The sequence below is a fragment of the Antennarius striatus genome, chromosome 6 (assembly GCF_040054535.1).
Source record: "Antennarius striatus isolate MH-2024 chromosome 6, ASM4005453v1, whole genome shotgun sequence".
Classification (NCBI taxonomy): domain Eukaryota; kingdom Metazoa; phylum Chordata; class Actinopteri; order Lophiiformes; family Antennariidae; genus Antennarius; species Antennarius striatus.
This window is the reverse complement of record NC_090781.1, coordinates 22,624,188-22,647,234: the sequence shown is the minus strand read 5'-3', so window position 1 is coordinate 22,647,234 and position 23,047 is coordinate 22,624,188. Positions and strand designations below refer to the sequence as shown.

The 23,047-nt window shown below is 42.3% G+C and overlaps 1 protein-coding gene across 4 annotated transcripts; it reads left to right on the top strand.

Moving 5' to 3' along the window:
• Window positions 1-2,337: 2,337 nt before the first annotated feature.
• On the top strand, window positions 2,338-22,957 carry inppl1a (inositol polyphosphate phosphatase-like 1a). Of its 4 annotated transcripts, none has more exons than XM_068316705.1 (27): window positions 2,340-2,885; window positions 8,451-8,514; window positions 9,157-9,304; window positions 9,395-9,476; window positions 11,454-11,600; window positions 12,081-12,171; window positions 12,424-12,513; window positions 12,971-13,066; window positions 13,906-14,056; window positions 14,273-14,379; window positions 15,057-15,159; window positions 15,299-15,495; window positions 15,609-15,726; window positions 15,855-15,951; window positions 16,148-16,286; window positions 16,374-16,473; window positions 16,905-16,993; window positions 17,115-17,196; window positions 17,287-17,376; window positions 17,801-17,914; window positions 18,189-18,365; window positions 18,453-18,608; window positions 18,787-18,871; window positions 19,034-19,141; window positions 19,253-20,000; window positions 20,220-20,353; window positions 20,464-22,957. In XM_068316705.1, the coding sequence occupies exons 1-27, from the start codon at window positions 2,698-2,700 to the stop codon at window positions 20,558-20,560; spliced, it is 3,798 nt and encodes a 1,265-aa protein (XP_068172806.1). In that variant the 5' UTR covers window positions 2,340-2,697; the 3' UTR covers window positions 20,561-22,957. The 4 variants fall into 4 exon arrangements, with proteins under 4 accessions (XP_068172803.1, XP_068172805.1, XP_068172806.1 ...); XM_068316706.1 differs by having other exon boundaries at window positions 2,341-2,885; window positions 19,034-19,111; XM_068316702.1 differs by having other exon boundaries at window positions 2,338-2,885; window positions 20,220-22,957.
• Window positions 22,958-23,047: the final 90 nt, after the last annotated feature.

Sequence of the window (23,047 nt, the reverse complement as noted above, 5' to 3'; positions counted from 1 at the left end):
TTTTTAAAGGCAATTCTGTCAGCAGTGGCTCTCTGAAAATGTGGTCTTACACTCAAGCATCTTTTCTGAGGTTGATAAATGACATCCTTCCTGATGCTACCACTGTATAATTTAGCATTAATAGTTCAGCTGAAATCCAAAGGCCACTTTTTTCTGTCTTCTTCTCCTGCATGAGTTGGAGTTAAAAAAAAAATCCTATTCAAGGAGAAATATGATCTTAAATGGGCATTGAAAAAGTTTGGTAATACTAGAGCCATAATTTAAATACATGCATTGTAAAAAAATCTCGAAGATCTTTTAAATTTTCAACAAAAACCATAATTTTGTTGTTAACCCACAGAATTCCCTTCCCAGTTAAATTAATATAATATTTACAGATGTCAATGGAAAAGAATGCATTTAATAAGCAATATGCACACAGTGAAAGAACAATGCAATAATGTGAAGCAACACTTACATGTGGTGACAAGAATGTCTTCCTACACATTACAGAAGTCTACCATTGTATGGGTAATACTGCTGAGTCATGAGACATTCACGTTGGTTCACTTTTCAGATATTTACACATACCGGTATATCATGTTTCAATGTAGCTTCAGCATAGTTAGAGAAAAGAATTAATAGATTTTTAAAAATATAGATATATTTTGTTTGATCTCATTCATATGAGACCCACGAAGGAAGAGTAAAGTCATGTGTCATTCATCATCCATCAAAAAAATACTGTCACTATATAAAATTACAGTAAAAGTGTAAAGGTAATACATGTACTTTGGTCTCTTTGGGATGATGCTGACAATCGTCCGCAACGTGATGACTTGCAACACTTTTACAATCTCTGTTGGTTCAGACAATAAACCGAATATTTCAAGAGTCTCTCTCTCTCTCTCTCTGTCTCTCTCTCTCTCTCTCTCTCTCTCTCTCTCTCTCTCACACACACACACACACACACACACACACACACACACACACACACACACACACACACACACACACACACACACACACACACAATCATACAGTGTGCTGCCGTGGTCAAAAATAGATTTGGGATGACTGCTGTCTCTGTAGCTATTAATACTCCACTTTTCTGAGGTCATTGGCAACACAAACCATCCTGCCCAACTTTCACCCCCTCTCGCCTTCATTTTAACTCTACCTCTTTGTACGTGTGTGTGTGTGTGTGTGTGTGTGTGTGTGTGTGCACGTGTGTGTGTGCGTGTGTGTCTGTGTGGCGTGTTCATACCACATTTTAGGAGCCAGACTGAGAAAAAAAAAATGAATGGCTGAATCAGGATAACGTGTGATCTCTGCATGTTTCCTGCTTGTTATTTCCTGTATTTTGAAAGTTAGCTCTCTTGGTAGACAGTTACGCTTTCTGGGTGAATGTCAGTGTGGGAGTGTGTGTGTATGTGTGGGAGTTCAGGAGAAAAAAAAAGTATTGGATACCTACATTGTGTTGAAAATTTTATCAACCTGACCTCCCAGGTCATGGCCTCGCTTCGCTCCATTAAATGCAGCAACAGCATGAAATACAAAAACAAAAGTAGGAAGGGAGATTTTTACATTTTAAGGGAGAGCGACGTGGTATCAGTAATTGCAATATTTTTAATTTTACATTGATAGTTTTATATCCATATGAGTGAAAAGCTCAGCTGATTATAAATGTATGTGAGCCGCTTTAAAGATACATTCCAAATCCTTATAATTTAATGTACTCAACAGTTCATACTCCCAGAACGAGGAATGTTGAACTTCACATGTCCGATCTTCATTGGCAGAACTATTCACACAGTGAATTCTCCCATGTTCACACAGTGAATAGTTCTGTTGAATATTATACTTAAAATTATACTATTTTTCTCCCCTGAAAGCCCTTCCAACAATTTCCATGACTATCCTGTTCATGATCTGGATCTTCTTGTTTTCTTCATACGGTACTGACAAATATTGCTTTGTCTGGCAATGCTGAAGAAAACAAAAGAAAGAAAGAAAGAGGGGAAATGATCCAGAGTCTCTATCTCAACCTGCAACCAGCTAAAGCAACCACCAATTCTCCTATTCACTGGAGTAAATGCATTGTTTTGTATGTGAAAATTGGAAGAAGGTTAGAGAATGTAGTTAGTCTCTGAATCTCTTTAGTATTTAACCTCTTACTTAAAGTAAGTTTCCACAATTTATTTGAGTTTATACTCCCAGTGTCGGTTTATTCCTCCATCCCTCCATATAATTTAAATCTGTCAAGAGACAGAGGTAGGTATGAAGGGGGAAAAGCTGTGGTTGAGTTTATCACCGAGATAAAAGTGTCTTAACGGAAATACATAGCGTGTGGTTTTATTTTGAAAATCAAAAAGCGGAAGTAAAAATATTGACACACTTCAACTCTTCCCCGCTGTTCCTCTCCGGTCTCCTTGTGTTAATTTACATACCCTGATTTCCGTGGGACTGGGAAGCGAAAAAAAGTAGGGTGGGAAGTATTTTAGGAACCGAGGAAACATTCGCCAGCGGCACAATTTAAGAACTTCACACCATTTTCCTTGTCGGTGCTGTCGCGCCTCCTTCCTTACGTCAGAAGAAGCGTACGTCACATATATGTGCGTCTTTTCACCCCCAGCGTTTCTCCGACTTGGATTCTTGCCCTTGGGAGGTTTCTGGAGAGGCTGTCTTGAGTTGAGCCCGGTTTGAAGGGCTGTGGCCATGGCCGGGGGTGGCGGCGGCGGCGGCGGCGGTGGGGCTTCTCCTTTGGGGCCCGCACCGCCGATGTGGTATCACCGGGACCTGAGTCGAGCGGCGGCCGAGGAGCTCTTGGCTCGGGCCGGGAGAGACGGCAGCTTCCTGGTGCGGGACAGCGAGAGCGTCACCGGAGCGTACGCTTTGTGTGTGCTGTGAGTAGCTTCATCATAACAACGACTTTTACTTTTACTTTTACTTTAAAAAGGTTAGTTAAAGCTTTATCTCTCTTTTTTTTTTTTTTTTTTTTTAAATTGAATAGTTAGTCTTCAGTTTGGCTTCAATGTTGTCCTGCCAAGTTTTTACCAAGTTGTACCCACAACTTTTTCATGAACAGACGTTCAGCCCTGAGACACACATATCCTCCTTGAACCAATATCAAACAAACCTTCATCCACATTTATTTGTTTACGTTGTTTTTAAGTCAAGACAGTGTGTCTGCCCGGCACTCAAACTCCAGCATGGAACAGAAACCTGACGTCTGTTCTGTCTGATGTGGTTCTTCTAGTGCCGTTTTTACAGGCGCTGAAGCTGAGCGGTGGTGGAGGTAAATACACCCATGTGATGGGCTGCTGGGGCAGAAAGGACATTTTAATTTAAGGCTCATATAAGATCAGGGTAATTGGTGCTCCATCTGTTTACCCTGGCATGCTGGGTTCTCACACAATCTTTCATAAAATGGCAACGTGCTGGATGTTATGTGTGGGATTGATTTCAGTGCAGATGCAAAGGGATAAATAAAGTGATTAAAACTTCTATTTGCACAAGATTTTGTTACCAAATAGCCTCCATGTTTGTTTTTTGAGGTGGAAGAAGTGTCTGTGTGCAGACATTGACCGCCAGTAGTCAGACGAGTCCAAGGAACAGTGGATATGGGATGTGAACGTTTAAAATGACCCTTATGAGTCACCCACCTCCCCAAGGAAGTGTCCACACAAAGTTAATCAGGTGCAAAGAATGTAAGAAGCCTGACCTTCGCTGTGTCAGCGGATGATTCTAACATTGACTTGAACTCCAGCCCCGATCCGTTTGCCCCCATGCTGAGTTCATTGTGTGCCTGTGACTATGGACAGGTTACCTCTTGTGTAAACTCCTTATATTATAACCCAAACAGAATAAAAAGCTCTGCAGACCCATTAAATAACAGCCATCAGCCTTGCATTGTCCAATGCAGTATGTTTACATGAATTAAAAAAAAAAGCGCAGTTAGAAATAAATGGAAAACCTGGGCTGAATGAAATGGGAGAAAACATGACAGCACACAGTTAATAAAGACACCCTGCGACATGTCAGACATCTGCATTGATAATGCATACCATAAATATTTATCAACACATCCTGTCTGACATGCAAGTACATGTAAAGATCAGAATTAAGTTAAGTTGACAAGATTTGATCCAGCAGTGAACTTTAGCCTCTGTTGACAGCCGAATTATTCCCACAAAAATGCAAAAGGACTTTGCAAAATGTGCTTTTCATTCCATTCCTACTATACATGTACTATATCTCAAAGAAAGAGCTCAAAGCAAATGACAGAAGTGATGAATACAAGTGACAATAACCATTTTCATCCCTTGCTGCATGTGCTGCTAATAAGGAAAACCAATCTTTGACCAACCAGATTCCTTGCATCCATACATCATCCGTTTCCGGAATTTTATTCCCGTCCCCACCTCTCCCTTCCTCTCCCCTCTCCCCTTTCACCTTTCACAGCATGAACTTCTCAGAAAGCTTCCTTTATGATGCATAAAGCTCATTACCATCAGGCTTTAGCCAAACCTTAGTATTTAGAAATGTTGTTGCTTTTGCATCCAATTTCTTTTAAAGAACATGCTATTATCCTATTATTTGATCACATCTTTTTCTTAATTGGTTGCGTAGTTGTAATGGTAGCAGCTGTGATCTATTTCTTTGGTTTTCTAACTCATATTTTTTTTTAATTTATTTGTCACCTGTCTGAAATATATTACCAAAAACAGAAGCTTCATTTTAACCTCAGTGTACTGTAACAAAGTTTTGCAATAGTTACACAGTAAATACATCAGCAGAAGCCGTTGCATAATTAAGTTATGAAAAGCTCTGTGATTTCATTGATTTAAGAGATAAATATGAGCGAAGCAGTTGTTCAATACTGTGATTTTCTCTTGACACAGTTGGGGTTCAGTCCTCGATGCAAATGAGAATCCTGTGATGCTGTCTTCATATCCTTTTAAAGAAACAGCACTTCTTCATTGAATTGTCAGAATGAATTTTTGTTGAGTTGTGCTTTAAAATTAATCAAAGTTTTCCAACTTTTTTAACAGCTCCAAGGTTTCTCGCGTTATTGAGCTGTTACATTGGGTTCCCTGTCCCTATGAGTTTCAGAAGACAGTTGGCAATTGAGGGAGGAAATTGGCAAACATAGTAAAACATCAGGAATATTTAAAAGCATTTCATCACCTGTGAACTGTCAGAAAGAATTTCATCACCATGTGGGCAGTGTCTCCTGCAGTGTGGGTGTGGTGGGTATTGATTCTATTTTTAATGATCTTGTTGGTGCTTAATTTTAGTATTTTATGGACTCTTTAGGTAGTTCTAAATTTAATTAGATTTTTTAAAGAATAAATAATCACAAGCAACCAAAAATTATTGTTTTCAAGATGGGGAAAAAAATAAATTTCTCCTGCACAGATTGTATACAGAGATGTGTGGATCACATCAGGATTGGAAGCTGATACTGACATTAGATCAAATTAGTCTCAGCCAGTGTTGTCACATTATCAGAATGACATGTATGTCTGTGATCACCGTTTTCCAGTTGCGTCCATGTGACAACCCTTGAAGCTGTGGAGGAACAGAAGATATGGTCAAGCAATTCAATTCATGTCTGCTTGTAACATTTTTTTTTTTTAAAGACTTTTCCAGGAAATAAAATCTGAATCACAAGGAGCGTGAAAAGCCTCCATATGGCTGAATGGCACCTGTTTTTGTCATGACCACAGCAGATTGTACTGGAAGCTCGGGGCTGATGTTCATAGCAGGTCCTGATGTTGAAAGTCCTCTCATTTGTCTTTTAACGTTCCTAAATTAAATCAAATAAACCCAGCTACTGTTGAACTTATGCAGCAACAGTGTGTTTGTAAATGATGACAGTGAAATAATACCTTAAAATTGAAATGATCAAGAGGCGTGGTGGTGATTTTTTTCTTTTTTTTTTACCCAAAGATACTGTACAAATTTCCTCTTTACTCTCAACACAGATGGGTATTTCCTTTTTAAGGGTTTTGGAGACACCAGTGCATTCAGGATGTGTTTCCACTCTGCTGTTAGTGTCTGAGAATAGACTGGCGGAGGTCATGTGTTTTTGTTTGCTTGTGACTTTGCAGAAGTTTTTATTTCAGGACACGTTTGTGTTTCGCTTCCTCTTTCAGTCTGGAGTCTTTTGGTTAGTGTGTTTGAGAAAGTGTTCTGAGAAGAGGCAGTTATTTGATGGAAATAAGATAATCTAAAGATATAGCTGAGAGGTTTCTGCTACTTATATTTAGTGTTTGTGTGCAAAATTGGATGCTGCAGATGATGTAACTGCAAAAAAATGTTTTATCTTCAGACTTTGCAGCAAAAAAATAAAATATTTGCTCATTATTTATGAATAGAGCAAAAAAATTTCTCTTCTATACAAAGGGTTAATGCACAACCGTCATGTTGATTGTGTCTTTGCATCTGTGAGATGCTAATATTTTTGTTTTTACATTAGCAATAGCATTAGCACTGACCCTCTGTGTGTGTTTGAAATTTATAAGTATCTCTTAAAAACTTTCCCAGCTCCGGTCTCTTCATTGATTTCTGCTGTGATCATGCATTAAATGTGATGAGGACATGCAAGCATGTAGAAAGATAATATAGAAAATGCAAAACCTCTGGTATCACAAAGCCAAGAGAAACATCCATACTCCCCTTTTGCATATATATCTTCTGTTTGTGATTAGTCCTTGTTATATATAAGTAAAATTATTCATGCGGCTTTTTCCTGGATTTGTCCACTCTGTTATTTCTGAAGATTCTTCAGATTCCCCCATGGTTTTTCCTTTTATTTAGGCTGCACAGTTTGGAGTTTCGGCATCATCGTCGTCAGGCGTATACGTGCAATAGTTAAATTGCAGGACTTGAAAAATTAAGCAGTCCTACGGTAAATTAACGCCACCATTACTGCAGCTTTCTTAGAGCTTTATACAAAAGAAACTAGAGTTCTGGACTGTGTTGATGCCTGAAGTCAGTTTTCAGTGTTTGTTCGCTGTAAACTGACCAGATGCACTCAGTGGAGAGGAGGCAGTCATTACCTTCAACACAAGCTATTGTTGACAACACACACACATTGTATGATGGGTCTGTATCTATCCCATAATAAACCTCTATCCTCCTCCCTCCCACTGATACGACTTTGCTGCTGCTGAAACAATAGTATTTATTCCACAGACCTACAGAGGATCTTGTCAGCTGCCAACAGGAAAACACACACACACACACACACACACACACACACACACATACACACAAACACAAAAAAAACACACACACACACATACACACACACTGCAGTGACTCAGGATTATGTGCCACTGGACCTGCAGGGTTTTCTGATTATAGAAGAGGTTATGACTAGCAACAAGCTGATCAATGTGCCGTCCACCAGACGACACTGAGAGCTCCAACCTCCCCTTGGACAGCCCATAGCAGCGCACACCCAGCGTCATGGTAACCCATCAAATTCTTTGTGTGTAACTCACAAAAATGGTCCAAAAAGCAACATTCAGAAAGTGTCAAGAAATCCTGACTCGAGGAAAGGAAATCTTTACTCTGTGTTTTCAGAGGCTCAAACTTTATATTAACTTAATTCTAGGGTTTATAAAGGGATGAAAGAAATAATCTCCTGTGAAAATATATAATCCAAACCTTTTTTTGTTTCTGTGGGACTTTGACCAGAAAAGACCAGATAAACACTGAACAGTGGATTCATCACTCCTTCAGTTTATATAACACATACACACTTAGATCTTGTAAATAAGCAGAAGATCACCAGCAGTCAAAGCATGAATCATGCGTTTTTACAAAGGCTGCTTTCCCAGCTCCCACCCTCCTAAACAGACACACAACCCCAACACTCAGCACGCACACCAACAGATAGAAACCACGTCATTTGCTTGGCAAATTGAACATTGTGAGTATGGTCCAGTGAGCAGACGCGAGGAGCAGACATGAAAATCATTAAAGTCCAGCTGGCGGCTGCAGGCGTGTGTTCACTCACAATGTCAGGCCATCGATCTGCTGTAAAAAAAACGGTTTTCAGCTCAATCAGAAATGCGAGTCACACACTTTGATACACATTTTTCTGGCTGACACCCCAGATTGAAAGGGGGACCAGCTCACCTGTAATCTGACTAGTGATTGTGTTTAATGGTGGCTGCTTTTATTTTGTGTTATCAGTGTAACACGACCAGGTTCAGCTCTGCACTACTATATCGTGCTGCCGTAACGATAATACTTCCTTCACAACTGTGACAGACAGCGACAGGTTGAAGCTCTCGAATATGCAAACACACACACACCCCAGCACTAGAATGTCCACTGTTGTCAGCCCTGAAGTCTACGTTGTTGTTTTTTAATATCATGCAAGTCATTTCTCCTTTTATTTTTTCTGCCTGCTTTTTTCTTTTCTCTGATTTCTCCATTATCTTTCTCCGCAGGTTTCAGAAGCATGTCCACACATACAGAATCCTCCCGGACGATGAAGGATTTCTGGCCGTCCAGGTACAGAGGACACACACACATACACACACACTCAGCAAAGTGCACACATCCTCTGCGGAGGTTAATTTTGCGTTCGTGTGCGCAGCAAAAACGGTATTTGCTTCAGTAACAGCTGGCAGGCTGAGATGCTTTTGTTGGCTCAGATCTCTCATACACACACGCACGCACACACACACATACACACACACCAACAGCAGCCTCTTTGTGCATTGTGCCCAACAGCTGTGGTGTCCCTGCCACACACACACACACACACACACACACACACACACACACACACACAGACACGCTGTCTCAAACACTCACTCGACAACATGGTGCTTCAGACTTTCGTGTCGCCGCACCACATCTGCTGCGTGAGTTTGGAGGTTTTAGCTGTGAAAATAAAAAGGAGCTTAATTTTCCTTCTCGGAATATCTTTATAGGAAATGTTTGCTGAAACAATTCTTCCTGGTTTGAATTATATTTAGACCATCAGGTCAGGTTTGCTCCCGCAACATTAGAGTTACATAGTGCCCTTAAATACCCCAATTCTCAGCCTGAAAAGAAACAAGCTCATCCACGTTGTTACCGGTTGAAAGTTCCAACTCCTGCTCTGTGATGTGTCCCTTCCCTTCCTCATTGCCCCCACGTTTCCCTCAGACCTCCCAGGGGGTGCAGCCGAAGCGTTTTAAGACGTTACTGGAGTTGGTGTCGTTGTACCTGCAGCCCAGCCAGGGTCTGGTCACCACCCTGCTTTACGCCGTCGACAGAGAGGAAACGTCCTTCAACGATGACCGGGACTATTCAGGTACCTCCAGAGGTCGTGTCAGCACGGGTGCACACACAGTGAGGGTCGTCCTTTTGTCCAATGCTTGCTCTCCTTTTCTGTGATTGGTAGATGGAGAGGATGAGAAACCGCCCCTACCCCCTCGCTCTGCCTCCACCTCCACTCCCCCTGGACCAGAAACAGTGACTGATGGGTAGGTTTTTAATAACATAAGCATCAAGCAGGACATAAAGCTACTTGTAGCATCTTGTCCAACAAGATAGTCAAGACCCTACTGGAAACACACGCACATACACACACGGAGGAAGGATGTTGCTCCACTCTGAACTCAAATACGTCACACATCAGCAGAAGTCATTGTAAAAATAAATAAAACATTTACACATCCACTCATTTTCACCATTCCTATTACACTAATACACTCACACATCATGTTGCCATTGTTGTGTGTTAACATCAGCAAACGCGCACACACACACACACACACACACACACACACACACACACACACACACACAAACACTACTGTATGTCGACGTCCTGTACTCTCCCTGCGACCTCCCACCTCCGTCTGCCTCTTGAAGGAAATCCACATCCTGTTGAAAGCTGCATTCATCACAGATGGTGCGAGGCTTTAATGGAGATGGTTGAAGTGTTTGTGCACACACACACACACACACACACACACACACACATGAGTATGTTGCTCAGATCTGTGTATATTAATGAACAAAGGTCATCACCATCTCAGTCTACTTTCAGTTTCCAGTCGTTAGTAACAAGAACTTGTGTGCTGTTGAAACCGTTGTTGTGTGTCTGTAGTTTTTTGGCCATAATAAAAGTGCTGAATAGGCTAAAACACCACAATGAACCGTCTATATGTTTCTAGACCGCAGAGTAAAACTATAAAGGGAAGCTGCTTTCCTCTCTTGACTAAAACCTTTTTAATGCTGTGTCAGAAAATAACAGTGCCATGTTTAACAACCGCAACACTTTTTTGGAAGTTGCACAGGTGTAGTTGGTGAACCAGTGTGTCGGGGGCCGGGGGGTATTCTGCCAGCTCGGTAGGGTAAATGAGTGTGTGCGTGCTTCGGTGTATTTGTGTCTCTAGATGTGAGGGTAGACATAAGTCTGCTCTCTGTCCTGGAGGAAGTGGGTTCTTCCAAAAACCCTGAGTTGACAGAAGCAGCGGTTACACACACGCTCGACAGACACGTCCACCGGGAAGCAGATGCAAACGATGCTGGATTGCTCTTTCAGATATGGGGGGGGGGGTTGTGTCTGTTTCACTTTACATTTAGGTATTTAAAATTGAATCATGCATAAGATGCTTCTTAAGCACCATAAACAAAACATAAACTCACATCTTCAAGACCTGTAGAAAACCAATATTCTTTCTCTTTGTCCCTCGTGTGTGCGTGTGTGTGCATGTGTGTGTGTACACATAGAGTATATATACACAGTATGTTTGTGAGAAAGGAGAAAATTATATTATGAATTTTAAGAATAGTTTGGGTTTGTTTTTTTGTCCAAAATGTCAGAAATAAAATCATTTTAGGGGTTTTAGTGGGTTCCAAACTGTCTGTAGGTGTGAGTGTGTGGTTGAGTGGTTGTTTCTCTTTCATGTGGCTCTGCGGTGCACTGGCGTCAAGCCCAGAGTGTCCCCCGTCCCTTGCTCATAAGTCTGTTGGGATAGGCTAAAACAGCGGTAAAGAAGATGAATGAATTAATATTTTACTGTGTTATGGTATGCCCTGTAAAAAACAATGTTTTCAAATGCGGCAGATCAAATGACACAAATGCAGCTGTGGGTTCTGTCCCTCTATCTCATTCCACTTCCACATTAAAACTTAAAGCTTGTCAGCATTGTTTTATCTGAAGTTTTCAGACACGGGTTAATCTTAAAATGAAATATGTCTTTTTATTCTTCCGGAGCTTCTTCCTTTTTATTTTCATTACCATGGTTACAAGTTGATTTAATTGGATTTGGCTTTTGTTTTTTTCACAATAATAGGATTGTATTGCTAAACACTAGCAAATAACTAAGAGGACCCAAGCACATGGTAGCTTGTGTCCCTCAGCCGTGTTCAGCTTTCTGTAAACTTATTGAGTCGAGTGCGCCTGAAGCAGAGGATCCTGAGTCTCAAATGCTTGTTTGTGTTTGTTTTAGTGCACCGGCGGCGAATGGCCTGAGCACCATCTCTCACGAGTACCTGAAGGGCAGCTACGCTCTGGATCTTGAGGCGGTCAAACAGGGCGCCTGCTCCCTGCCTCACCTCAACAAGACACTAGTGACCTCCTGCAAACGCCTTAACGGGTGAGCGGTCACACTGGCTCGCCTGTGACACACGTCCCACAGACACACTAACTCACACCTGGGCAAAGCCGTTCTTTAATATGTATGTTTTAGATGATTATAGGGGAGGATGGGTAGGTTTTCTTCCATCACTTTTGCTTTGTGGACATTTCACTTTGAGGAGGAAGTGCTCTACTTTCTGTGAGTCTCGGACTTCCGTGAGACACAAAAGTGCTTTAAACATTCAATAAGAGTGTTGGAAAAAGGTAATACAGATAGAAGGTGGTTTAATATCAGTATGGGGAGGGTTCATAAAAATTTAAATTACCGTAAATAATAAGACAAATAGTTTGTCAATGTATTGCGGGATTCGTTAATCGCCTGTGGTTCCTGGAACACGTTAACAGTGAGTAACGAGGGCGCACTTTATGAATGATAGTAGCATCATCTACTCTTCTATTAGCCCGACATTCAAATTTGTCTTTTTGTTCTCTCAAATAGGGAGGTGGATAAGGTTTTGTCTGGACTGGAGATCCTGTCTAAAGTCTTTGATCAGCAGAGCGCATTCATGGTTTCCAAGATGATCCAACAGGTGGGCGTCTTTGTGGTTCTTTGTTAGTGTGCATGAAGATGGCATTAATGCAGGAGTTTGGCTCAAAATTGTTTTATATGTGTACACCTGAACAGACTGGTTATACATGTCATCAAATGCATAATTAAATGCATAATCTGCTTAATTGTGGTGATAATAAAGGTTATATTGTTGAAGCTATCAGCTAACACAGGATATCCCAAACACGCCCTTTCTTTGACGACTGCTTATAGCTTCTTTTTTCTCCATCAGACGGTGAATCAGGGTGGAGACCAGGAGTTGGAGAACCTTGTGACCAAGCTTGCCATTCTCAAAGATCTGCTGTCCTCCATAGAGAAGAAGGTGCATAAATAAAGTATATTGTATTCAGTCATGTGTTGACATGCATCCTGACACATGATCGCTGCATGTAGATAACACTCCTCATGTGATGGATCATCTGTCCAGAGGCTCTGCTCGCTGCATGTGTTACATACGTGTGTGAAAGAGATCCTTCTCTCTTTGGCGCCTGGACACATAGAAAACACATCGTTGTAGAGGAATGGGAGGATTTTGTGACTTTTTAGACAGAGCTACTTCTACTCTAGCTCAGCCATTAATATAACTTGTTAGAAAGCATTTCTGCAATCAAGATATTGCTGTGATTTGAGAGCAAAGAAGTCTTTAGAGTCATTCTGCAAACTCCACTTCTTCATCAATGCCCTACTAAAACTGAAAATGATGCCATCTGTCTGTGTTGGTATATTTTTTTGTGTTTTTGAATCTCCTTTAATTTTGTTCTCTTTCATTTCCCACACAGGCTCTGAAAGCTTTACAGGACATGAGTTTGTTGTCTCCATGTTCCCCTGCTCCTTTGTCCATGCGTCAAAAAGCCATCCCTGTGCAGGCCTTCGAGGTACACATGTATATACACACGCAAACCATTAAACACTACCACACATTTGATTTATTGCTGTTCTCTCTGAAGGGTGATTTAAGATCGGTGTTAAGCTGGAAGTGGAGATAAAAATGTTTGTTTTTTAAAATGCCCAAAACTTTCTTGTAGGGAAAATGACATGAGAACTGTCTGTTTTAACGGTTAAAAATATCACATTCTCACATATAACAGGTACGTACATACGTTTGTGTTTAAAGTTGACATGTTGTAGACTATGACGTTATAATTGAAAGAAAGATGGTGCGTGGAGTGAAAGAGGAAAAGGCAAGTGTAAATGATTGAGGCCAGACAGAGGAGGAAGAAGAGATGAACGATGTGGAACACTAGCTGTCATCCGCGTCCGTAGCCTCTGTGGTGACCTCCGTCAGAGGCTTCCTGTTAAGCAGGAACAGACGCGCTACGCTGACATTTGAAGATATAGCACCCGATTTGTCCGTTGACTCACAAACAGACATGATACGACTCCAAAGTCGTTTTGAATTTCCATCTTCTGCTTCACACCTCGTCTCATAAAGAGTTTTATGTTCCCTCAGGCGACCCCTATGATTTAAGACCCACTGTGGCCCAGCCACTGTCCCAAGAATGTGATAAACAATTTAAGATTAATGAAGCATCTGCATATAACTGAACATTCTGTAAATGTCATAGTATCCACAAGCATGTTCTGTTTTGACTAATGTGGAAAACTAAAGTGTCACCAACCCCCTTTGGAGACCCCTGGTGGTTTGAGATTTGAATATTTGAATGCAAATGACTAAATGACAAGCACCAGTGTTCGTGGGTGTTCGTCTCTTCAGGTAAAGCTGGATGTTTACCTGGCCGAGCTGACAAAAATAGGAAAGAGTCAAAAATACACGCTGTCTGTGGACGTGGAGGTGGGACGTCTGGTGGTGATGAAGAAGGCGAAGGACAGCCAGGAGGACTGGACCACCTTCACACATGACAGAAGTGAGATTTTAACAAACATAACCTCAGAATTCCAGACTGTGTGATCAGCTGGGTTTTTGTTTTATCCCCACGCAGGAAATGATTGAACAGAAATCACAGATATTGAAGCACCCAGATAGTCATAAACCTTCGTCTGTGAATCTATTCCTTGACCTCGTTTTCTCTCTGACCTAACTGTGACCTCCCGTCTCCTGTCTGTCTGTCTGTCTGTCTCAGTCCGTCAGCTGATCAAGTCTCAGAGGGTGCAGAATAAGCTGGGCATTGTTTTTGAGAAGGAAAAGGACAAGAACCAGAGGAAAGACTTCATCTTCGCGAGCGCCAAGGTCTGAAGTCACACAAACACTGTTTTTGTATTTACTCAGTGAAACGCAAACTGTTACTCACCAGTGTTGAAGTCAGACACACACCAATATTGCCACTTTTTCCCATTTGATTTGTGAAGTCATACTCACACACATTGTCGGAAATTTCATGTATTTAGAATTACATTTTTGATGCAAATGCAGACAAGCTTTTTGTTAAGTAAAAGCTGTTGAGAAATAGCCTACATATAATTAAAATGGTCAGATGTAGGCTTTGCAGCTGTCTTTCAAATGTATGAAAAACCTGGATGGAGGCTCATGATCACATGGAGGCCAAATGATCTGTCTGCGGAATGCTGGGGGTGTGGGTGGGAGGAGGGCTGCAGCAAAAAAGCCTCTGGGAATATTGTCAAAGCTGAAAAGTCAGCCGCGCATCACAAGGGGTTATCCTCGCTGTAGCACCGTACTCAGACACAAGCTGGTGAGGGGGTTACCCATGTAGGGGGGGGGGTGACTGATGTAAGACCCAAAACAACTTGTGACCCTTGGTTCTTCTCTGATGATGTTTCCAAAATATGTCAGGAGACTGAAAACACAACACAGAAAAACACTGACTGTCAGTGGCGTAAAACCATATCCGCTTTTGCAGCGACTTCCACCCACTTGTGTGTGTGTGTGTGTGTGTGTGTGTGTTTCAGAAGCGGGAAGCATTTTGCCAGCTCCTGCAGCTGATGAAGAACAAACATTCCAACCAAGACGAGCCAGACATGATCTCCATCTTCATAGGAACCTGGAATATGGGTAAGAATCAGACGCGAGCACATGGTATTTATTCCTTCCTACATTACTTTAATAGCAACACACACTACCATCATGCATTCGGTTTTAAGTAAAGGTAGCAAAGATGTATTTATTTTGGGGTTATGATCTTTCCTTCTAGGCTCTGTTCCGTCGCCTAAGTCCGTGGCTTCTTGGGTTTTGTGTCGCGGCCTTGGGAAGACTCTGGACGAGATGACGGTCACCATCCCGCACGACCTCTACGTGTTCGGAAGCCAAGAAAACTCCATGTGTGACCGGGAGTGGGTGGAGTCGTTACGTGCCATCCTGAAAGAACAGACGGAGCTTGATTACAAACCGGTGAGGAACTTTTTGATTTGTAGGGACAATCTGACTTGTGACAATTTACAGTAAATCAAATGTTGCACCCACATTTCTGGTTCTTCATCCTCTTTTATTTTTACTAACTGTAGATTGCAATCCAAACTCTGTGGAACATTAAAATCGCTGTGTTGGTGAAACCTGAACACGAGAACCGGATCAGCCATGTTGGGATGTCCAGCGTCAAGACGGGCATCGCCAACACGCTGGGTAACGGAAGCACTATCATAGTGGAATAACAACACAACCGTTGGAATTCAAGGATCAAAATGTGTGTGTGATTTATGTCTGGAGCTATCGCGCTGTCAGTTGTTTAACTTTTTTTTTTTTATTTCAAGGTAACAAAGGAGCTGTGGGCGTGTCCTTCATGTTCAACGGGACGTCTTTTGGCTTTGTGAATTGTCATTTGACATCTGGGAATGAGAAGATTGGCAGGTACCTAAGATGACTCATTAAGTGAACTGCAGGAAGAACATAAATTAGACGTCTCCATGTACACAAATACAGACAAGAGTGTTCTGTTCTTCCCTTGTTATTCTATTTACTCAAGATCATCAGTCAAGTGAAAGACAAAGCGTATAATCTTTAACCTCGTATTAGTTATGTTACATGTGACCTTTGACTCCTGCAGGAGGAACCAGAACTACTTGGACATCTTACGCCTGTTAAACCTGGGAGACAAACAGCTGAGCTCCTTTGACATCTCGCTACGCTTCACAAATCTTTTCTGGTTGGGAGACCTGAACTACAGGCTGGACATGGACATCCAGGTGGAGCAGGAGACACACAAACAGAAATAGAGATGAAATGCAGCAGGTTTGGATGACAGCTGATGGTGGGGCCTTTTCTTTGTGCAGGAGATTTTAAACTACATTAACAGGAAGGAGTTCGAGCCCCTCCTGAAGGTGGACCAACTCAACTTGGAGAGAGAGAAGAGCAAAATCTTTTTACGCTTTGGTTTGTAGCTCTTTGTTCCTGCTTGAACGCTCTTGAACTGGCAGAATGGAAATACAATTAACACTAACACATTCTTAACCTTTTAAAATATTTAATCATCCCCTATAAGGACATTTCATTGAGGTTTCTTATTGATTTTTAACTTGTTACAGGATTTCTCATTAAATTAATGGTGTAGTGTCTTTACAATTATTTTTTCCACTCAATGTTTGTTTGGTGCTTGTTGATGAATTTATCTGGCTGATAAGACATCAGCACCACATTTTAGAAATAATTCATAGTGGACTGGAAATATCTGCTTTCATGGTTTCATACAACCCATGAGGTGTTGCTAATCCAGGAAGTTTCTTTTTTCTGTTTCTCTGACCCGATTGTGTCTGATATAAATATTCCATGTGCTTTCATGTGAATTTGTGTCGGCTTATTTTCAGCGGAAGAAGAGATCTCTTTCCCACCCACCTACCGGTATGAACGTGGCTCGAGGGACACGTATGTCTGGCAGAAGCAGAAAGCAACGGGGGTACGTTTACGTCACACATGGACTTAACTCAGATAGTTACACTTTTTATTTCCTCTATTAACTTTGCTACTCATCCTGATAATTAAACAATGGGGTTTTTTTTATGTCTTCCCGGTCCCAGATGAGGACCAATGTCCCATCCTGGTGTGACAGGATCCTGTGGAAGTCGTACCCAGAAACACACATTGTCTGCAATTCCTATGGTGAGATGAACTAAACTGCATTCTGTACAGGAATTTATGTGATGCATCATGAAATAGACTTACATTCTGTTTATGTTCTCTGTCTTTAAGGCTGCACAGATGATATAGTGACCAGCGATCATTCCCCTGTGTTTGCCACCTTTGAGGTGGGGGTGACCTCCCAGTTCGTCTCCAAGAAAGGTGCAAAAGAGTTCAAAGAAAGTTTCTTTCTTTGCTCTTCCCTCTGTTTATTTTATCTTTCTGCATATTGTTCCTCCTCTTTCCTCTTCCTCAGTCCGTGGATAGACTAAATAATTTGGGTGGTTTTCCAAAATAGAACAGACTAGATGTTTGGTTTTCATCTCAACTTTGATGACCTGCTGGAGTCTGGTCAGTGACTCAGCTCTGAACAGACTCCAGGAATAGACAGAGTTGAGCTGAAAAGAGAGAAAAAACAACTGTATCCTGTTCCTTGGTCTCCATGTTCATTCATACAACACATATCATGTTAAAAATAGAGCAGTTTTTCTTCCTCTCTGCTCTATACAGTATGTGCCATTTGGCAACTCTTACAAATATTCCTCTCTCTTCCTCCGCCTTCTTGTTCCCTCCTATTTTGCTGTAGGCCTACCGAAGTCTTCAGAACAAGCCTACATTGAATTTGAGAGCATTGAGGCCATCGTGAAGACGGCGAGTAGAACCAAGTTCTTCATTGAATTCTACTCCACTTGTCTGGAAGGTGAGATGAATTTCCACCAGAGGCTGCTTGCATGTACAGCTCAGGCAGGGTGAATGTAATAAGACTGTCTGTTTCTTCTTCTTGTGTCTCTCCCATTCCCCATTTCAGGCAGTCAGTATACGTTAATCCAGTGTTGAATTGTGTAACATCCCCACCTTCTCCACCATGTACTTTTGAATGAAATGCAATCCCTCCTCTCCTTCCCACCTATCCTTCCCACCTCGTTCCCTTTTGTCCTCTCTGTCCTGCATCTCTATCTGTCTCTCATCTGTAGAGTTTAAGAAGAGTTACGAGAACGACAGTCAGAGCAGCGACAACGTCAACTTCCTGCGCGTGGGCTGGTCCAGCAAGCAGCTGACGACGCTCAAACCTCTTCTGTCGGAGGTCGAGTACCTGCAGGACCAACATCTGCTGCTGACGGTGAAATCGCTCGATGGATACGAGTCCTACGGTACGACGATTGTTCATACGAGTGCATCATCTATGTTGTTTTTCACAGTGTCAACTTCAAATGATGTGGGGGTTTTTCTTCTCTTAGGAGAGTGTGTGTTGGCTCTAAAATCTATGATTGGCAGCACAGCACAGCAGTTCCATACCTACCTGTCCCACCGTGGAGAGGAAACAGGAAATATCAGGGGGTCCATGAGGGTTAGAGTACCATCTGAAAGGATGGGGACCAGGGAGAGACTCTACGGTCAGTGTATGATGATATACAGCCTAGACGGACGATTTCTCTGTAAAGAAGCAGTTGAGACACATAAAATGAGTTTATAGCAATTAATTTGTGACTTGTTTCTATCAGAGGAAATAGTCTGATATTCTTTTACTGCCTGTTGTTGTATTTTACGACTATTTTTGATGTTGTATCTCAGAGTGGATCAGTGTGGACAAGGATGAAACCGGCGGACCTAAAGGGAAACCTAACATGGTGTCAAGAATGGGACACGAATACATCAAGTCAGTACACGCTAGTCTGTCAATATTCATGCAGTAGTTTGGTGAAAAGTGGAATTTCCCCTTTCTTCTGATATGATCCTACATAAAATACAGATTTGAATTGGATCTGAATTATCTTTTTTCACTGCGTGCTAACTTTCTTTACTCTTTTCTCCCTGCAAGGCCGACCGCAATCCGTAGAGAGCTGGGAAAGGTCAGCGAGGAGGGAGAAAGGAGCAGCAAGGAGGAAGCAGCTGCGAGGTACCGACACACTGACCAGCAGACGTTACAGTAACTACACTAAAAATAAATCTAAAATATAAATAATAAATTTGACACATTTCTTCAGTGGAAATATGAGCAGTAAATGTAAAGATTTAACTGTTGTTGTGTTTCGTGAAGACCCAAACAGGAAGCACAAGATGGCGATCCCTCCATCAGCAAGAACAGCTACAATAACCCCGCCTACTACATCCTGGAGGGCGTTCCCAACCAATCAGCAGCTGCTCTCTCACCTGAGCTTCTGTCATCTCCTACCTCCGCAAACCCCCCAGCGACTAAAGCCCCCCTTCCCACAGCCGGAACTCGAACCAAACCCCCTTTCGTGACCTCGGGGCACTCACGCAGACCCGTGACGGGGCCCCTGGTCCGCGCTATTAGCGAGGAGGGCTCCTCAGAGGACGACGTCGGCGGCGCCTGTGTCCCAGGAGCACAAGGAGGGGGCGTGGGAACAACGGTTGGCAGCACACTAAATCGCCCCCCTCCTGATTTCCCCCCACCTCCTCTTCCGAAGGGAGCTTTGGAGATGGTTACAGACGCCCCCTTCCCCAAACCTCGCCCTGTTTACCCGGATTTAGCAGAGGTTAGGATCCAGGCAGCCACGCCCGCTGCCCCCCCGCTGACCTTCGGGGAGGGTTTCCGTCGGGGGGGAGGAACAGCCGGTCCGGGGGTGTTGGACGACCAGTCGTGTTCTGTGCTCCAGATGGCAAAAACTCTGAGTGAGAGCGAGTTTACCGGGCAGCCTCCGCGTGCTCCCTCTGCTCCGCCCCCTCTCCGGGGACAGCCAATGGGATTGGGTCTTGACGCTTGCCGCACCTTCCCTCCCAGAAACCCCATTACGGAAAGTATCGCAGAGGACATGCCCGAGGAGGTGAGTCGTCTCAACATGACTCAGATATTTTTTCTGAACTGTTCTTACAGCCGTTCTGTGAGGTTTTACTGCAGGATTAATCGTCTTTTTTTCTCTTTTAGATCTAAAACACAAAAGCTTTAGTATTTTATTCTAGGGGAGAAGTAAAATAGAACCATTCTGAGCGATCATTTAACCTTTTGCGGCCTTTTTTCCTCTGTGCTTCGTTTCCCTCTGTAGGCGCTCTGGGGCAGCAGTAGCTCCTCTTTGTCTGTCGGCGAATCTTCGGTGGGGGAGTGGCTGCAGAGGCTGGGACTGGAGAGGTATGAGCAGGGTCTCCTTCACAACGGCTGGGACGACCTGGAGTTTCTCAGGTGCGTGGACTCACACACACACACACACACACACACACACACACACACACACACGTTGACCTTCACCTTCTGGAGCAAAAGATGTCTCACCTCTGCTCTCGTCTCTCCAGCGACATCACGGAGGAGGACCTGGAAGAGGCCGGAGTGCTCGATCCATCCCACAAGAGGATCCTGCTGGAGAGCCTGAGGCAGCAGCAGCAGAAATAAACTGTATGAAACTGGTCTAAGACTGGTCCAAAGCGGCCGGGTGCCGCTCCAGGTCAAACCTCAGCTGAACTGAACTGAGCTGGACCTTGTCAACTGATGCCAGACTGTGCCTTCAGAGAGAAATTGCACTCCATTTGTACTTAAAAACGACTTGTTAGATCACCAGTCTTTTTCTCGTGTACTGTATTTGTGTGTTTTCATTAGAAGTGACGCGAGTCCTTTATGCATCACTACATAACCCTTGGCTTTAAACCTAGTGAGGAAATGTCGGGTTAGATGTTGTTGACGTCTTAGCACCAGTTCTGACCCGCAGTAGTAAGCTAGCAGCTCAACTTTTCCCTTCCTCTCCTGGGAAACCCTGGATGAGGAGTAACAGAATTAATAAATACGCCGGTAGAAACGGGAAATCGCAGCTCTCAACGTAAAACAATAAGAGGAGGAATTGTGGGAAATTAGAACCTTGACATCACACAGGCAGGAGTCTCTTGGCAATAGCGCATTCTTCTCAGGTGTTTTCCCTCTAGTCATCTCCAGTGGTTCAAACTATTGTTAGCGAACTCTCAAGGGTTAATGTTTGTACAGCGTAACCTCATTCCCCTGACGGAGGTGAAGGAAGTTCATCTCACATTTTGTACATTTGCAATGTTGTTTTAATCGCCGTTATTTAAATGGGGGCATCTATTGTCTCAACGTCTCTGCATGTATTTATAGGTTAATTTGTGTTTGTTTTTGTTCATTGGAAAGGGAATAACAGAGCAAACCAACCAAACTGGTCCTGAAAGGTCTAGAGGTGAATGTTTCCGCCTTGGTGCCACTGACAGTGTTTGACATCGGCTGTTTCTGGCGTTCAATGCAAACGCACTGGACACACAGGAAGTGTGCAGCATACGGATTAGTAGCACGGTCTTATTTAGTTGATCCGTGTAGAAATGATGAGGCTGCACAGAAATATAATGTCATTTTCAGCCAGTACATTTGTCATTCTCACACTTTCTGTCAGGGTAGTTAATTTTAGAAGATGAAGCAGGGAGAATTTAAATTGCGTTGATTTTCCTGCTTAGGATTTATTCAGCTATCGTACTGTCACAGTCATGGAGAAACGGTTGCTATTTTATGTTGTTGTTGATTTTTTTTTGTCTTTTTTTTTTTTTTTTTGGAGATGTGGCCTGGTGGGAGAAGATGTTACTTCCCCATGATAAAGTAAAAACAGAAAGGTCAGGTTCCTGCAGTAGAAAGGACGTTTAAAGGCTGCTGTTTTCTGGTTTATCCGGCAGGGGGCGCTCCTGCTTCGCACACCCGGAGGCTGACGGTGAATCTTTGAGGAAAATAAAACGAATTCAAGTTCAGTGGAAAATCATACAGTCTAGTTTTTGTCAATGGTTTATTTATATGATGTACTGAAATATTTAGAAATCGTTGTCAAGTTACCTGTTAGTGTTCTTAATTTAAATCCTACCTTTTCCTACCTTATAGAAGCTGAACCAATAAACTAATTTATGGTTGGTTTAAGACATGCAAACGTTCATCTCAGTGTATCAGCAGATTTGTCTTGACCAAGATGAATCACACCAGAGTGTGCCTCCATCCAAGCACAAAACTAGCTTTTGCATCTAAAATATGATGTTAAATACTAAATTAATGCCCTGAAAGCAGAACCCCTGAGTCTACATGAGTGCTGTTACGTAACTGGGACTCCCTTTTCATTTGTTGTGTCTGAAATCATTTTAATGCCTCTTCTAATTCAACCTTAGACTCAGCTACTCACCAGTTCCACTCGTTCAGGGTTCCCAGGGGTCCATTGAAAGTTTGTGAATTCGAGGCTGGATCAAAGCCTTGAAAACTTTAGACCTAGGTCATGGAATTTAATTTATACATTGTGTGCAGGAATGCAAATGACTTGATATTGTTATTGCCTGCATGTTTAGTTGAGTTCATGTTTTAGCCATTCTGTGATTGTCTGATAATTGTCTGTGAGCTTCTATAAAGCCTGATTGTTCTCATAAAATGTGTTGTTACTATAAGTATCTTGATCTATGTCTCAAAATTTACAAAATTGTTTCTTGAATTTGAGGGAATCCGGCCTTTAAAATGTGACGATTAAGGACGTGTGGGAACCCTGTGATGTGTATAGTGTGTCTTAACTTTTTAACACCTGAACACTCATATTGTGTCGAATGTGGATGTGCCATCCATTATGCATTTTTAAAGTCTTCATGGCCTTTCGATCGTGTGTGTGCATGTGTGTGTGAGAGAGTGACTGAAAAAGAGACATCCATTTTTTGTTTTTTCTGACACTCTATTTCATCCCGTTTCGTCATGTCGTCTACTTTTGATTAAGTTAATGTAAGTCATTCATCTCTGTAATTTTTTGCAAATAAAATCTAATATCTTTCCTTATTTTATAGTTGACTCTTATATTCTTTTGAAAAGCCAACAAGATGATGGAGTGAAAATCTTTAAGCAAATAATGAAAGGGAAAAAAACATG